The following is a 17,272-nucleotide window of genomic DNA, read 5'->3' as shown; positions in this document are numbered from 1 at the left end:
GAGTTGCATAGTGTTGTCCATTCTGCCCCACACCGCTTTGGCGAAGGGCCAGCTCCAGAAAACATGCTACTGTGTCTCTTCTATGAAGCACGTCTCCCAGGGGCAATGTGGATTTCTTGCGAGCGAGTGTCTGTATAGGACCTCTGTGGTTGCCAGCCTCTGGTGCCCTGCCATCCAGGGAAGATCCTTCAGCTTGTTGTCCAATTCCTTTGGCTGTGTCTTTGTGTCCTTGGCTGTGTCCTTGTCTGGGCCCAGTCTATGGCTGTGGCTCTCCATCCCGATGAGCCCAGAAATGCGGCATGTCTCTTCCCCGTTCCTCAACTGGCTGGCACGTCCGGTTCCTCATGCTGTACTCGTACTCTTACTGCCCCCCCCAGACGAACTTGAAGACAAACTTGAAGACCATCCCTTGCAGAGCTCATCTGAGTCTGGGCAGCACTGCCAGGTAAACCAAAGTCAGCAGGATGTCTGCTTTCAACACCATCACTTTCCCCATGAGGGACAGCGACCCATGTTTTCCACAGACCCAGCTTCACGTTCACCTGGGAAAAAGCATCTTTGATTGTTAGAAGAAAAACTTGTGCCCTAAGCAGGAATCAAACCCAGACCTCTGTGGTCTGAGAGGCATGTACCAAAACCACTGCACCAACACGCCACCCACACACTGGTAATACTGGTAGGTTAATTGACTTCTCAGAAATTGGCTTTGGTATAAGAGTATACAGTACAGTATGTGGCTGTGTGTGCTCTGTGATGGACTGGCATCCCATCCATGGTGTACCCTGCCTTGCAGCTGTTGCTTGCTGTGGCTCCAACTCCCCCAAAACCCTAGATTGGATGAATCAGTTAGAAAATGGAGGGAGTGTGATGGTGCTCTTCTATGTGTCCAAAACATGACGAAAACACAATGATATGGAGCAGATGTATGTCTATTATTGTGATCTACAGTATGTGTCCCTTCATGTCTCATTTACATGCGTGTCAAATTTAGTTTTCTCAATACAGTTGTTTTAACAGCCCAGATACCACCATTAGCACTGTATTGTATTTGAAAGCTGTTTTGGTGAAACACCATTTTATATGACATGTATGTTTTTACATACACTGCTTGCACTAGTCTGATAATTGTGTTTTTACTAGACAAAATATTCTCCTTTTCCACTTTTCTTGATAAAAGAACTGCCTTTTTGTTATGGGAGTCATCACCATCATGACCTAAAGCAGAGCAGTCTTTTGACAGGATCAGAGAAGAGCTGCATTTGGGGAAATTAATTATATTTTCACACTGTTGCTACAAGAACCATGCAAGTTAATTCTCTCTAAGGATCAAGTTAATGCTTGAATGGTTTTCAGTAAAACTGCAAGCAGCAAATGGGTAAACAAGAAGTAGATAGTTATTGATGTTGCCATTTTTGCATTTATGTATGTAGAAAAAAAAATATATAAAGACCTTTGCCAGCACCCACCCTACTAATATATGTAGTAGTTATTTCATTAAGACTCTAAGAAAGTCTAGTCATCAAATGAGAGATAATTAAGTATTATAAAGAAAAGGTGACACTGTATAATCTCTGTATAAATGGTTTTGAAAAGAAATACAATCTGAGAAGGAGTAATTGGAAAACATACAGCCATATGAAAAGAAGGTTCACCCTCTTTCAATTCTATGATTTTATATACATTACGACAATCATCTGGTCCTTACCAGGTCCAAAAATTAGGTAAATCTAACCTCAGATGATAATCACACAATAGATTCCACAATGTCATTATTTAACAAAAAAATAAGCCAACATGCAGAAGCCATGTGTGAAAAACTAAGTACACCCCATGATTCAGTAGCTTGTAGAACCACCTTTATCAGAAATAACTTGAAGTAATCATTTCCTGTATGCATTTATCAGTCTCTCACACCATTTGAAGATTTTTGGCTCACTCTTCTTTACAACATTGCTTCAGTTCACTGATGCTTGAGGGCATTCATCCATGCACAGCTCTCTTAAGGTCCTGCCACAGCATCTCAATGGGGTTGAGATCTGGACTTTGACTTGGCCATTCCAACACCTTGATTCTTTTCTTTTTCAGCCATTCAGTTGTAGATTTGCTAGTGTGCTTGGGAACTTTGTCCTGTTGCATGACCCAATTTCAGCCAAGGTTTAGTGGTCAGACAGATGGCCTCATTTGTCTCTAGAATACTTTGGTATAAAGAGGAGTTCATGGTCGACTCGATGACTGCAAGGTGCCCAAGTCCTGTGGCTGCAAAACAAGCCCAAATCATCACCCCTCCACCACCGTGCTTGACGGTTGGTATGAGGTGTTTGTGGCTATACGCTGCGTTTGGTTTTCACCAAACATGGCGTCGTGCATAATGACCAGACATCTCCCCTTTGGTCTTGTCTGTCCAAAAGACATTGTTCCAGAAATCTTGTGGTTTGTTCAGATGCAAATTTGCAAACGTAAGCTGTGCTGCCATGTTCTTTTTGGGGAGAAGGGGCTTTCTCCTAGCTGTCCTTCCGTGAAAGCCATACTTGTTCAGTCTTTTTCTGATCATAGTCATGAACTTTAACATTTAACATTAACCAAGGCCTCCAGATCCCTAGATATAGCTCTTCATTTCTTTGCAATTTCTCTGAGCATTATACGGCCCAACCTTGGGATGAGTTTGCTGGGATGCCCACTCCTGGGAAGATTGGCAACTGTCTTGAATGTTCTCCATTTGTAAATACTTCTCAATGTAGAAGGGTGGATTTCAAATTGTTTGGAAATGACCTTATAACCCTTCCCAGACTGATGAGCAGCAACAATTGCTTCTCTGAGTTCATTGCTGATGTCTTTTCTCCTTGACATGATATTAACACACACATGAATGATCCAGACCACCAAACTGCCAAAAGTTCTGCTTTTATAGAGGTGGTCACATTTCCTGATGATCAACCAGTCAAGTGCATTTGATTAGCAGCACCTGGGTGCTAATTACCTTCTTAATTCCTATGGAAGCAGTAAGGGTGTACTTATTTTATTTTTCCCACATGGTTTCTGCATTTTGACTTTTTGTTGAATAAATAATGACATAGTGAAATGGTATGTGCTGTGTATTATCTGAGGCTAGATTTGTCTAATTATAGAAGTTGGTGAGGACCAGACGATTGTTAGTTATGCCCCGATATGTAAAACCAGTAAATTGAAAGAGGATGTACTTTATTTTTCACATGACTGTAGCTCCACTTCTCCACCCTCTTACCTTTAATGGAGAGACTACATCGGTTATTATTCTATCCGTTTCTTAAGACTCAATCGTAATCAACATAACCAATCTTAGACTAGTATGAGCTCCCGTTCACGTATGCAGTATATAACCTATTTTAATTCTCTGTTTCATTGCATTTTTGTGAATAAGTACTGTTTCTTTACTCTGAGACTTGTCGTATCTTGTTTCTATTATGCGTCACATGTAAAATCAACTTAAAAACTGTAATAAAGCCATATTCTTTCGGGAAACCAGGGCGACAAACTCAACATTTCAGCCCTCTTTGTTTTGAAAGTTGGTGAGTCTCCGAAGCCATCTTAGTAAGGTCAGTCTCGCACATCCTTGCTCTCGCGGTATTTCATGATTCCCGCGAGCCAACGCGCCTGACTAGGCTCACTGGTTTCCTGTCTCCCCAGTTGTTTGGTTAATGGCGGATGGGTTGGAGTAACGGCTGGTTTAGTGCGGCTTGTAAACCGGGAAAACAAAGCACAGGGGGCGGGTAAGGATAAACTGACACATGCGATCACTTGTGCGGATCCGAAGTGCGGACTCAGAAACGGAACGATGAAGGGTTGAGCTGTCGCTGGGAAGAAAAGTGAAAGGGGACATTGGAGATACTGTGCAATATTCAGCGGCCTGAAGACCCCGGGGCTGGAATTTTTATCGGTAGGTTAGAGAATTGAGAGCAGGGAAATCGACGTGCTAGCAACTTCCAAACTCCTCAGAGAGTGGGCACCGGAGGCTCACCCGATATAGCCGAAATGCCGCCGTGTCTTCTGCACGGGAGCCTGCCGGAGGACTGCTGTTGAGACTCGCCAGCCGGTATTCTGGATGCTGGGTGTTGAATCCAGCAGCCCAAGTGCCCGTGTTGCCCGCTTGTCATCGTGGTTTTTCCACCTTCACCCGGGTGTTCCGATCATCGGCTCCGTGTCCCGTGTTTGGTGAGAGGACGGTTGAGCGGCGGAGGCGCCGGGATCGGCCGGTTTGTGAGTCACCCTTTCAGGGGTGTAGTCTCTGCCACAGCGTACTTGTCCCGGGGGAAGACCGAGCCGCGGATTTCGAGGAATCGCGGACTGCGGCTGTACCGAGAGTTTCAGCTGGGAACTGTTGTTTTGAAAGGTGGCAGGAGGAGCGACTGAAAGGATCGGTTTTCGCTGTTTTGCGATCTTCCTCCGAGGGGTCAGGGTCGGAGCCTCTGTAGGGCCCCGGCTGATGTCCCGGGACACCGGACCACAGAGATCGATGCGGCGCTGAAGGTTAGTCCACCTGTCCTGGCCACTGGTTTTTGACGATATAGGCTTATTCCGTTTAATCAAATCCTGTCCTAGTCCACAGGGGTAGGTGTTTTACAGAAATTTCCCTGGATTGTTGGCACGGACGCCAGGGGATAGATTATTCCTGTTTATATTAGTTAAGTTCGTTATCGTGAAACTGTAAGTAGTTCACAGTGGGAAGCGAAACTTCCCGTTAATTTGTGTTCCTCCTGGCATATACACTAGCTTATTCTCTTGTGCGATCTGCGTGGAAAATTTTGTAACCCATAACTTAGCTGACAGTGTAAGCTGTGCGTCAGACAAACATTAATAGAAGCCGGGTGTTTCGTTTTGTAGGACGTGTCATTTAAAAACTGAAAGTCGTTCGCATTATTTACGATTTTAAGGAATGTTTAATCGCGTCGGTAAAACTGATTTTGCTTCCCACTCCACCTCGACCTCGTCTTGAGGGTCTTCTTTGGTCCACGACTCATCTTGCCGAGAGCTCGGAAAAATCGTTTGCTTTTTGAAGATTTAAAAGACTTTTATCAAATGCACTTGAATTGGTGGGATATCTGTGGTATCGAGCACTAAAGTGATTGAGATAGAAAGGGGATTTCCCTTCTGTGCAACTAATCAAATCCTAAAGCTTTTCTCCACCGTGTCTGAGAGAGGTCTTTTTGATGTCAGATGACTACAGAGACAGGTGTAGAAATCTTTTAGATTATCTCTGAGGTCATGCGCATTGTTTATATTAAAAGAGAACGGGGTGGCACATTAATTTGCCTTTTTCCAGAAGATTGTGGTTGGCGTGGCTGCCTGGCACTGGGTACAGTTCCAGATTTGGCATGCTGTCTGTGTGGAGTTTGCATGTTCTCTCTCCGTGTCCACGTGGGTTTGTTCTAGGTGCTCTGGTTTCCGCCCACAGTCCGAAGACATACTCGTGGGTTAATTGACTTCTGGGGGAACTGTTGCAGGCTTGAGCGTGTGCCCTGCGATGTACTGGTATCTCATCCAGGGTGTACCCAGCCTTGCGTCCACTGCTTGCGGCAGTAGGCTCGAGCTCCCCCCACGCTGTTCCAGAAGCTTGGTGACTGGGGCACTGCTGTACTATGGCTTTGAGTCTCGAGTCTGAAACACAGTAATTGGTTTTATGTGGTTATTTTTCACATTCTTATACCAACACCCCATCGCGCCTGCTGAGAAGAACAAAAATCTTCAATCATCCTTCTTCTGATGCAGTTTAATAGTTTCCACAGTTGTTCGATAACATTATACGTTACAATACTTCTTACAAGTAGGATGACTGCTGACTGATTCTGACGTCCGACCTAAGATGAACCTACAGATCACTACACCTAAAATACTGCAGTATGCATGTGTATATACATTTAAGAATTTAAATTAAATTAAAAACAAGACCCTCTGTAAGGTAATATCTCTGTAGCCTAATTCTGTTGATGTTCTTTAATCTACGTTTGATGCTGATGTGTACTGAGCAGCTTTAACAATGCATGCCTTGCTTTTAAAGTATCTCGTGCTTTAATAACACATCGTTGAAGTTACCAGTCAGCCCAGAGGAATATTGAACAACATTCAGTGCAACACCACCAGCTCTGTAGTGAGGAATTCTACTGCGGGCAGTTTCATTGCCTGTGATGAGTGTATTAATAGGAGTTCATTCGTAGTGCTGAATCCTTGGTGCACTTGGAATTGTTCTACTTGAGTCAAAAATCTGTACTGAAAAAAAGAGGGGAAAATGTGGAAGTGTTTTTAAGATTAGTCAACTTACAGAGGCCTATAAAAATATATGTCTATGAAAGTCTGTGAAAATATATATATATTTGATATATTTATATTTATCTATAATAAATAGATAAGATCACTTTATTAGCCATATACAATTTCTTGCATTAAGAATTTGTCTTTTTGTATACCCCAGCTTGCTCTGAACAGATACCTTTTCAATCTTGTTCATATCCTGTTTTTGGCTACTGTGCGATGTTATAGTTGGCATGAATATAAAAGCAGGTCCAGATATACGCTCCTTTTTAAAAAAAGTATCCTGTAAGCAAATGAAGAAAATAGATATTAAGTGTTGTATTTTTAATGGAAAACGCACCCAGTTTTTGAAGTTGGAAGCGCAGGTGGAGGTCTAGGGGTCGCGTCACTAGCCGACTGTGACTCTACACTGCCACTTGGTGAGATCCAGTGAGTGTTAGGGTTTGGGTTAGCTGGCTATGGGTGCTCAAGGCTCTGAGTGAAAGGACAACTTGCAATTTCCCAGGTTGTTAATGAACCGATAAAGGGCCATTCCATGCTTAGAGGTAAACACTTTAAAAACACAAAGTTTCTTCTCCTTCTTTTCTTTACCTTTCAACACAGCATGAACCTTTATCTGGTCCTTTGCAGCCTAAGCAGGTTCAGACAGCTCCCTACTCAACCCTGTCATGGTCAGATTCAAGGTTTTTGTATCAATCTGGAAGCCCTACTTGTTAGGATGAATGAGTCCTAAGTTTGTAAAGGGATGAGGTCTTTCAAGCCAAGGCACTGTGATCCTCGATCACATGGGTCCGAACGTTGCTCATGTCACCACCTGGGAGTTCACTGGGCTGCATAGCCTGTGCCGTGTTAACCACTGACTGACTCCAGAGTGGCCAGAGGAACCCTCTCTTGTTCTTACCTGTGTGCAGCTGGAGGGCTCCGCTTTGCATGAGCTGAGATGTGGGATATACCAAACCGGTATTGCCAAACTGGGTGGGTACATTGCAGAAATAGACATTCTGAATGGCAAAATATGCAGAAGAAATAAGTGCCACAAATGCAGTTTAGTTGCAAATTAAAATCATCGAATGAATTAGTAACATTGTTGAAAATTAAGATTGACAGGCTGCATGTAACTGTATTTGAACTACGGATTACCAAAGGAAGAGCCACATGTAAATGAATGACTGATGAACTGTATAGAGTTCAGACTGTTTGCTGATTTGTTGTCAGGTAATATAATTACCACTTTGCCACAGGAGAGGAAAAAGCAAACGTTTTGGATATATATTTAGAACTTGAAAGCATTGTTCAAAATGTTTGTTTTGTTTTATAGATACCCAGCTGGGAATCTCCAGTGGGTTGTTTTATGTTTCAGTACAAAGTAAAAGCTTCTACACTACCCCGAGTGAATGTGGAAATTCCCAGGATCCTCAGACCTGCCCATTGATCAAACTGTTACAGTGGAATTGGCAGAAACACCGCTGACTCGGAGAAGATGAAAATCAGCAGGTGGCTGGGAAATTGCAAGTTGTCCTTTCGCTCAGAGCCTCGAGTACCCATAGCCAGCTTAACACTCACTGGATCTCACCAAGTGGCAGTGCAGAGTCATAGTTGGCTACCGACGTGACCCCTAGACCTCCATCTGCGCTTTCACCTTCAGAAAAACTGGGTGCATTTTCCATTAAAAATACAACATGTGATTTCTATTTTCTTCTTTTGCTTACAGGATACTTTTTAAAATGTAGCGTATATTTAGACCTGCTTTTATGTTCCTGCCAACTATACCATCACCATACAGTAGCCAAGAATATGCTCAAGATTGAGATGGTATCTGCCATTACCAGCATTGCCCTCATCTCCATTAGTGATGCATACTCCGGCACTTTTTATGGAAAAAGGTTGTAGTCTGTGTACTTTTTAAAATACTCCCCATGGGTGCGGGCCAGATCTGGGGGCTGTAGGTTCCCCATCCCAGCTCGACAGGCATGTTTTTTTTAGGGACTGCAGAGGAGAGCTTGCACATGCCCATTGTGGCTCGTTTTCCCATAACATGGAGCAGTTATTAAATTCCTGCTGTTGACCATGAAGGGCGTTAGCCTGCACCCAGACAGCTTGAACAATCAGTAGGGGTGTGACAGACCTCCGGTGTTGTCATGACCGCGGACAGAAGGAATGACTCCGGCGATGCCCTCACACGTCACACACCAGAGCTGCACGAACACGTTCTGCCGTTTGGGTTTCAGTCCCAGCCGAAGATATCGGCTTTCCTTCTACTTCTGTTTTTTTTTCCCCCCAATCTGTCACTCTGGTAAGATGAGCAGGAATCTTGACAGTCAGGCAACTCCTAATCTGCCATCAGCCGGTTAGACTGCACTGCCTGTTTACTCCTGCAAGTGTGCAAGGACAGACAGCGGGGAGCTGTTGACAGATCTGTGAAGGTTTCCTTGTCTTTGTAGGACCAAAAAAAGAAGCTGAGTGGGGGAAAAATGTTTATTTAGATCAGGGGTGTCAAACTAATTCCTAGAAGGCCTTGTGTCTTTGATCCAAACTGAGTGTAAATTAGCCAACCTAATTTCTAAATGTCCAAACATTCTAGTAGTTGTTTTAGCGTTCTGTGCAATTCGGTTTTACAGTTTTTTGCATAGAGCATTTACTTAAAGGCACAGTTAATTTGAAATCACTTTTGTGAAGTATTATAATTGTGTGCAGCTACTTAAATAATTAGACCACCTGTATGACTGAGCATGTGGCAGAACACAAACCAGAAGACACCAGGCCCTGTAGGAATTAAGCTTCAGACCTCTGATATAGATCCTTTAAGGTAGGAAAGGCTTTGTATAATCTTTAATGAAATGGCGATATGAGGGAACCCATGACAACATTCTGTTAAACATGTTTTCCTAACAAATGTTAGAGATTATCTGATGTAACTTTCGTTGACGTTGTGAACGCATGTCATTCCAGAAATTCCTGTTTGGTACTGAGTAATGCAATAGATACTTCAGCACAAGTGACACCAAACTTTTCACTCCTGACTGTCAGTGACCATGTTGATTATAGGTTTCAATGTAGGTTTACTTCATATATAACCCTTTACTGAAACAGATTGAAAAGATGCTCAGCTGATTAGGCATTGAAGCCGCAATGTTAAAAGTAAATCACAGGATGGCCCCAAAGTCCTTTAAAGCCACTGTCTGTGATTATTTTCAGAAATTTAGATTATGTCTTCAATAAATCTGATAAAGCTTTTAATTCATTCTTGTCAAAAGTTATATGTAGGAGTATAACTGTTTCGCAGAACCATCCAGGTAGATGCATACACACAACTGTCATTGCTTCCAAAATGCCAGAAGTGTGTCACAACGTACAGTATAAGAAGTTGCCTGGTTGCCTGCAGGTTGCCTGTGATGTCTATTCAGCACTAACTCTGCAGAGCTTCTGATGTAAAATGCTGAGTGGTCTGATGGGTCAGAGGAAAAGCCTGCTCTGTCTTATTCTCCCAGTTTGGTGTAAGAGCTGACCTGAAACCTAAAGACCTTATAATCAATTCCAGATATTATCCTTTTCATTTTTTTAAATCTGACAAAGCTTTTTTATTTTAAAAAGGAACTTAGCCTTGATTTTCAGGTGAATCCATTGTTTCTCTTTTCTGACAAGAAGAAATGTGGTGATACTTTGCTGATTATAGACAAGCAGAGGGCCTTTGTAGTTGGTCATTGATTGACCTTGCATGCATCAGAGGGACGTTATTTTTCTGACATTCTGACAAAGTGGGGTTCATACTTTCTTTGGCAACGCCTCTGGGGGAAAAATAATGTAACCTGCAGTTGTCTAGCATTTTAAAAGTGCACAGTAATTAGCCCATTAGTGAATAGAAACGGTTATTGTCCATTAGTGTATGTTTGTTTGTTTCAGTGAATACATCTTGAATGTAGTTTTCCCACATTTTACAAAACTAACCAAAATCCTTGTTAAAGTCATCTGTGCTTGGAACATGGAATGATAAATGCCAAAAAAATTATTAATTTCCTTGCTGTTAAATATAAATAATAGCAAGTTTGATGTTGTGCCATGAGAGAGTTGGAAAAAGGTAATATATAATAAATTAAAATGGCTTCTTTTGAACCCTTTTCTCCACTGTTTCTGTTTTACATACCCATTGCCTTCAGTTTGACACTGGTGTAGTTTTAATGCGGTGTGTGTGTGTGTGATTTACTGATCTATATAGTTTGTATAATACTTTCTGTCTTCTTTCGAATTGCGCTTGGAAGGTGAATCCTTTAAACATCTTTTCCAAATATTAGAGTTCAGGTATTTTCTGCCAGTGACTAATCAGTTGGCAGCGGTTTGTCCATCTAACACAAAGTTTTTAATTAAAACTAATATTTCATTTAAATTTTGAAATTTAAATGTCTGTTTAACGTCTGTTTGTAAGATAGGTGTACCCTATCTAAGAGAATATATAACTAAAAAGTTATCTTTTGTGTAAATACATGAAATTTTCTCTTTGGGGTATAAATAATATTTTCAGCCTTTCTTTTGAATTCAGGATGTCTTTTATGATTGGCTTGGTTTATTTTTCCTACTCTATGATGGTTCGTTTTTCTCAAAGCTTGAACTTGTGAAATACTATGGAAGTGAACTCTTATCTAGTTTAGTGAGTGAAGTTTAAACTGTCATAAAGTTACAATAGGAAAAAAGATTATACCCATTTGACTGTACCGTGAATTGTGATTTTCACCACAGTTACATCTTTATAGGCAGACTTAAAAACAATGCAATAAATTAGCTAAGCGATTGTTCTTTCTACACTGAAGACCTTTCATTGGGTAGCATGTTTAAGAGAATTGTAGAAGAACATAGATTTATTTTTTGTTAACTTATGTTTTGTGGATTTTTATTGCACGTTGCCCATGCTGTTAAAAATCCCTTCGTGTGCCAGTAAGAGCACGTCCCTGGGTTTAGGTTGTAGTTTTGAGGGGATCACAGAAAGGCAGTATGAAAACTATACAACTGCCTCCTCCTGGCTCTTCAGGCCACACAGAGACATTGAGGATTTTTAGCCTAGCTTAACCTGGGCTGCGTCTCTCTGTGCGGTCAGAGAAAATCAGCCTTCAGTAAAAATCCCAAAGAAAACACTGAGGATCATGCAAACCCCACATAGACACCCAGTGTCAGATCCCAAGTGTCTAAAGCTGCCAGCCACCACACCACTGTGCTGCTTCGGGTGATGAGCCAGAATAGTTTGGAATGTGCTCTAATTTTGATCTTCAGTGCTTGTTTTGTGAGAAATTGGTAACATGATAAAAATCCGTGATTGTCCCGTACAAAACATCCAGGTTGTAATGAAACCTAAACTCTCTGTTAGATTAAAGGGGTTAATCATCTTCTTTCCAGGATATTGAGACTAGATCCCATCTATTATTGAACAGAATGATTTCTGGCTGTCACATTGCATTAACAGCTAAACGCCCATGCAGTGTTCTCGGCACAGTCTGCTGGCCTTGCAGGGGAGCTGGCAAAGCAGGCTGCATGTGGGCCAGAGAACGGAGAGTGTCTCTGTGCAAACAGCAACGGGCGTGTGATGGTTTCTGTGATGCTTGAAACGCGTCGAGGCTGTTGTGGGTTGTAGTGTGACCCCTCCATGAATAACAATTAGGGGGCTTCCACCTGGGGGGGGGATGATTCAGTTTTCAAGGCGGAGTTGAGATTAACACTGAGTGTGGAGGTTAACTCTTGAACACACGAAAGAAGGATTTTTTTCTTTAATAAATGAGCACATTAGAAGCTGGAGTAGAAAGGATTCCCCCCCCGCCACCACCTTCTTTTTAATGAATGCAGGATGTCAAAGTCTTTCGAATAATGTGGTAATTCGTGGTTTTGATGAAGCCTTCCAAGTAACTTCCAGGGAAGTGGAGAAGTGACTCCTAGTGACAGTGAGAGCAAGTTTGCGGCTACCTGTCGAAAACCCTTGATTTTCTGCGCTGACTCTTATTCGCTCGAACCCTGATGGGCTTGGCCAGTTGCAGAATTCCACTCGTATTGAACTGATGACAGAGTACAGGCTTGAAGTGCGTCTTGCACCCAGGCTTTTGAGTTACACAGCTGGTCTAATTTAAGTTAGTAATTGTAGTAATTCTAAGTTGCTTATGTGTTTTGTGTACCTATACAAAGTAAATGTTATGATATTATCAGCTGCGATAAGATTTTAAGACTGATCGCTTTATTTTTAGCTAAGAAAATAGGTTAATTGATTTCATTAAATGTTCAGGTTGGAGCGAAGTGCAGAAGACAGTAGGACCTCTGGGAATTGAGATGGAGGCCTCCGGTCTGGACAGTGGTGTTCAATTTCTATTCTGAACAAGAGCCTTTACTTGTTGATCCACTGAGGAGCTCCCATTTGATATTTTAACTTGTTAACCGAATGGGAAGAAGCCAATATTTGATTCTTGTCACTCTGTAGCACATAGCACCGTTTTGAACATGCACTTCTGACACAGTAATGGCAGTCACCTCTTTCTCAGATATATTATTCAGCACAAACACTTGCTAGACTGAGAAGCCTTTAAAAAATTGTTGGAACTCCTTGTAGATCTATGTACAATATCCTCATTCCTGTAACTAGGTGCGAGTCTCTGGATCAGAAGTTACCAATGGTGTCTGCAGCACTGTGACTGAATTCCTGTCGAATTACATATTCTGTTCCCCATTCACAGTAAAAAGGTAGTATACATAGTTAAGAAGCAAACTGTTACAATTTTTAATGAATCGCTGTGCTAAAGTGTAATTTTCAGGGAATTTAATTAAATGGTTAACGTTCATAACAGGAAAGAGTTTGATTTCATTTGCTTTCCTTTATAGGAGAGACAATTAATTCTTTGCTCTTACTCATGTTTTTGGGTTTTGTCCTTCAAGTTACTTTCAATTAAGTGTAATACTTTTTGTAATCCAAATATTTGCACAGACATTCTGTAGCTGTGTTCCAAGTCCTGGTTCCTAAAAACCAGTAGAGAGGTTAAGGTGGAAAGGTTTGCTAAAGCACTTGTGGTGGGCTGTAGTAGGGTACGCAGCTTTATAAAAATGTCATATGAGCAAAACAAAATGGAAAAAAATTCCCTTCGAAACAGAAATCTCTTGGAGACACTACTTGGTGCTGTGACCACTATTGGCCTGTTTTGTAGAGAGTCGGGGCTATTTTTAGTTTCTACAGTGCCGGTTAAGTTGCATTCTGAGAAAAGGGAGTATGGAAACATGAATTGATCCTCTGTAATACAGTGACCAGAACCTTCTATTATATTTATAAAAATATTTTTTAGGAAAACTTTCAGACATGAAAACATAGCCTCCCTATTGTTAATATTTCTAGTGCAGGAAGTCAAAATATCTTCTTCTCTAGACACCAAAAATGTTTATCTAAAAGATAAATAAGTGATTTGATAAGCCCTTTGATAGGCAGAATGGTCTGCCCACCTTTTATAAATTCTTTTCTCAGTTGCCTGCTGGTTTATATATTAGAGATCTACAAAGCTCCAAATAGTTTCAGGTCTTGAAACTGAACAGGCTTTCCTTTTTATAAAAAGGCAAGTGAGACCATTGCAAAACTAGCTATTTAATACCAAAGCTTAAAAACTCAACAGTGCATGCAGGTTCGTGGTGATTTAGTCATGTTGGCTATGCGTGTGCATGTATCAGTTGTCCAAGGTTAAAAATGTACTGTTGACCTTTAGCCTTTTCATTGTAAGACAAATTCCTAGAGTTCAAAGTGCCTTTAGTAAACAAGTCGCACAATTTGCATATTACTATGAAGGAAATACCATTTATGTGTAGGATAGTTCTGCAAGTGCAAAATGTCTTATGTTTTTCTGTGTTGAAAAGCAACATATCAGTGCTGCAAAAGATGATCGTGTTTCCTTGAATCTCAAATGTGAGGTATAAAAAAAACCACATACTGTACAGCCTTGCAATTTATCATCCTATGTTTGGCATGAGCTGCTCTAATTAATTTAAGAACTGTCACAACTGGAGCTACTCCCAGTATTCTACAGAGCTTCTTGGTTGCCAGTATAACATAAACAGGGTCACAGTCCAGCCTCAGTGGCCTGCTGGTTAAAAAGAATACATGCAGATACCTTTTTAACTTCTCATAAAGCAAAGCTGCCTGAATATTCTTTCAGAATCTGTGACTTCAGTGCGTTTTGTCTCAGGGCTTCCGGTATTTGGAGTGCAGGGAGATCCTTGATTGCATGTGTAAATCAGCTCAATGTGATTTAATGTTCGTTTCCCGTCCAGCTACGCTTTTTCCCATCCAGGCGTGTAGAAGAGCAAAAACTGCTTAGTCTTACTAAGCATTGTTGGCCCGTTTTGAAAATGGCAGTGGTTAATGAAATCTGGGAAAGAAGCTTTGTCTGCACAACACTGGTGTTCAGCCCAGAGAGCTGAAAGAAAAAGGAGATGTATTTATACATCTGCGTGAGTTCAGAAAGGCCATTCAGAAAGGTGGTTATTAGCTGGTTAATTCAAGGTTTTTTTTTTTACAGATTCTTACATTTTTCCTTTTTTTCTTTTTCTACGTTTATAGTTTTAAAAAAAGGTGTACAGTGTATCAGAACTATTTTTACACGTTTTGTCAAAGATACTTATAAAAAAATATAGCTGCTTCGGGTCCTATTGTTGTAACAATGTCTGGTCCGTTTAGAAGGTAGTCTCCTGTTTACCTGTCTGAGCTTTGTCACAGAATCAGATGAAATGATTCTCAAGCAAGAGGGATTTCTGAGAAAACTGACCGTGAGCAGCAAAGCTTCTGAAAGAAGTCCTCATGATATGTCGTTAAAACTGTGCAGGCCTGTGCTCATCTCTTGCAAATATAAAATAAAACTAAAACTAACAAGAGTGATGAGATATACATTGCCATCTGATCTCTGAAAGCAGCTGGTGGCTTTGCTGAAATTGAATATATTTGGCTGAGAGGCCAAATGACATGTTCCAGTTCATCATAGCTAAGCTGCATTGTTTGACTTGGACAGTTATTGTTAACATAATATGGGGGTGAGTAGTCGTGTTTTCAAGTAATAAGAATATCTGTAACTATAACAATTTCACTTTCACTGCAGGTACAAGCTACCTCAGCTGCTTCTTCAGCATGTATTCATATTCTCACTCTACTTCTGCAGTTCGATCTTATCCAACGTGTATATCAATGCTGTTTTTAATTCTTGTTTTAGAAATACGTTATGGGATATATATGCCTTTGTTTAGAACTCAAAATAGTAATTAAAGTTTACATAAAACCTGATAATTGACAATAAGTGTTTGTATTATCCTACTAGAGAAAAATGTGAACATGAATGACACCTTTTTTTCTGTATTTATTGGAACTTTGTATAACAAATAGACATTAAATAGATATTTTGCTTTTGCCTTTAATTAAGGGTTGGTTCAGACCTTCAAACAACATTTCAAATATCGAGTCAAACAAGCTTAGATCTCCAGCTTTTCCATGTGTACCACTGACTAATGTGGCTAGCTGTGCAACCTTATCTATGGAGGTGACCAGAAAAACTGGGCTTTATCTGCTGTCCTTAAAATAGTTTTGTGCATTTGGTTTGTGTGCATTATTAATTCTGTAGAATTGTAAGTTATTCTAATAGAAAATCAAATATGATCCGTCCTGCTACTACCCTGCATTAATTTTGCCCCTTTTCAGGAACAGATCAGTCAAGCTGTAATTTAGATTTAGGACCATGTCAAATCACATTTTAAGGACTACGCCAAATTGTGTGCAACTGTTTAGGGGCTTTTCCTGGAGCTGTATTCTAAAGATGGCAAAAAAAACCCCACTTCTTTGCCTATGTGTCAGTCATTGAATGCAGTTGAGGTTTCAATAACTGCCGTCTATGGAGCAGTCTGACACAGAGCTGTTTGTCCACTGCAGGCATACGAGAGGGATGCGGAGCAGCAAGCAGAGTGAGGCGAAGTTGACGGCCCCTGTGCACCCCGCCGAGCGGGACGCTGGCAGAGGTGAGCACTTACCTGTTGTCATTTCATGTTCGAGTCTGCTGAAGGACAGAGCTGAATAAATAGATCAGACCTCTCGAAAATAGCATGGTTTTATATGACCAGATTCATCCTCCTAGTCCTCTTAGTTATTTACAATATTACACTCACTTTTCATCCAGAAGGGTTCTAATGTGCTTAATTAAGAAGAGAACGGCCTGCATCCATTACAGAAGTACAGTCATTTACTACATAGGAGATAATTTGGTTGATCAATACGGTTAGGTAAGGAAAATTTGCATTCGTTTTCTTATGATCAGTGCCATAGGATTATTAACGAATACAAGTCGTAAGAATGCAGATTAATAATATCGCTTTTGTCTGCTAGTACCTTTCAGTGGTACAGGGTGATGTTTGTAGGAGTTCTGTCCAAGTACTGATGAGGTCTAGACTTCTGGAGTCTGACAAAACCAGGCTCCAAAAATGACATGGCTCTTAACATACTACTATACTAGTTACGTGGCAACTAGAAAGTTTCTAGAGTATAATTATTTAAAACTTGTACGAAAACTATGAATTGTTTAACCCTAGGCAAGGTTCTGTAGGCACTTGTTGGAAAAAAATATAAATCACATTGAATTTTGTACAAAAAAAGAACATGTTTCATGCAAATGCTTTATGTGCATGATTTTTGTATGATTACTTTAAATTAAATAGAAAAGTACTGAAATGAAACTTGTGTACTCAGAAGCTTATTAACTTAGTTAAATGCAAAGTGTCTAATACATTATCTACCTTTAATGCTTTTACAGTAAAGCACAAGGTATGGGCTTTTGCCACTCAGGTGTAATTTTCACAGTGTGGTGAAATCTTGTTATTAAATAAACATTTAATGTGTCAGAAGGTGTTTTATTCATTTTCCATGATCTGGAGAACAGGTTCAGAATGTTGTGTAAAAGAAAAAAACGATAATTTTTAAAGCACCACAGGAGGCAAAGATAGAAGCTTAGAC

The 17,272-nt window shown here is 40.7% G+C and overlaps 1 protein-coding gene across 4 annotated transcripts in view; it reads left to right on the top strand.

Moving 5' to 3' along the window:
• Positions 1-3,667: 3,667 nt before the first annotated feature.
• cep350 (centrosomal protein 350) overlaps positions 3,668-17,272 on the top strand; it is a 68,439-nt gene continuing 54,834 nt past the window's right edge. For 3 of the 4 annotated variants that reach the window (XM_015356323.2, XM_015356324.2, XM_015356322.2), the window contains exons 1-2: positions 3,668-4,503; positions 16,199-16,284. In XM_015356323.2, the coding sequence (XP_015211809.2) occupies positions 16,212-16,284 (73 nt within the window). In that variant the 5' untranslated portion in view covers positions 3,668-4,503; positions 16,199-16,211. The remainder of the gene's footprint in view (positions 4,504-16,198; positions 16,285-17,272) is intronic. The other variant, XM_069194300.1, reaches the window with a different exon arrangement.

Source organism: Lepisosteus oculatus, chromosome 9 (genome assembly GCF_040954835.1).
Source record: "Lepisosteus oculatus isolate fLepOcu1 chromosome 9, fLepOcu1.hap2, whole genome shotgun sequence".
In the NCBI taxonomy this organism is placed as follows: Eukaryota; Metazoa; Chordata; class Actinopteri; order Semionotiformes; family Lepisosteidae; genus Lepisosteus; species Lepisosteus oculatus.
Note: the sequence above shows the minus strand (reverse complement) of the source record. Positions and strands in the feature narration are given on the sequence as shown.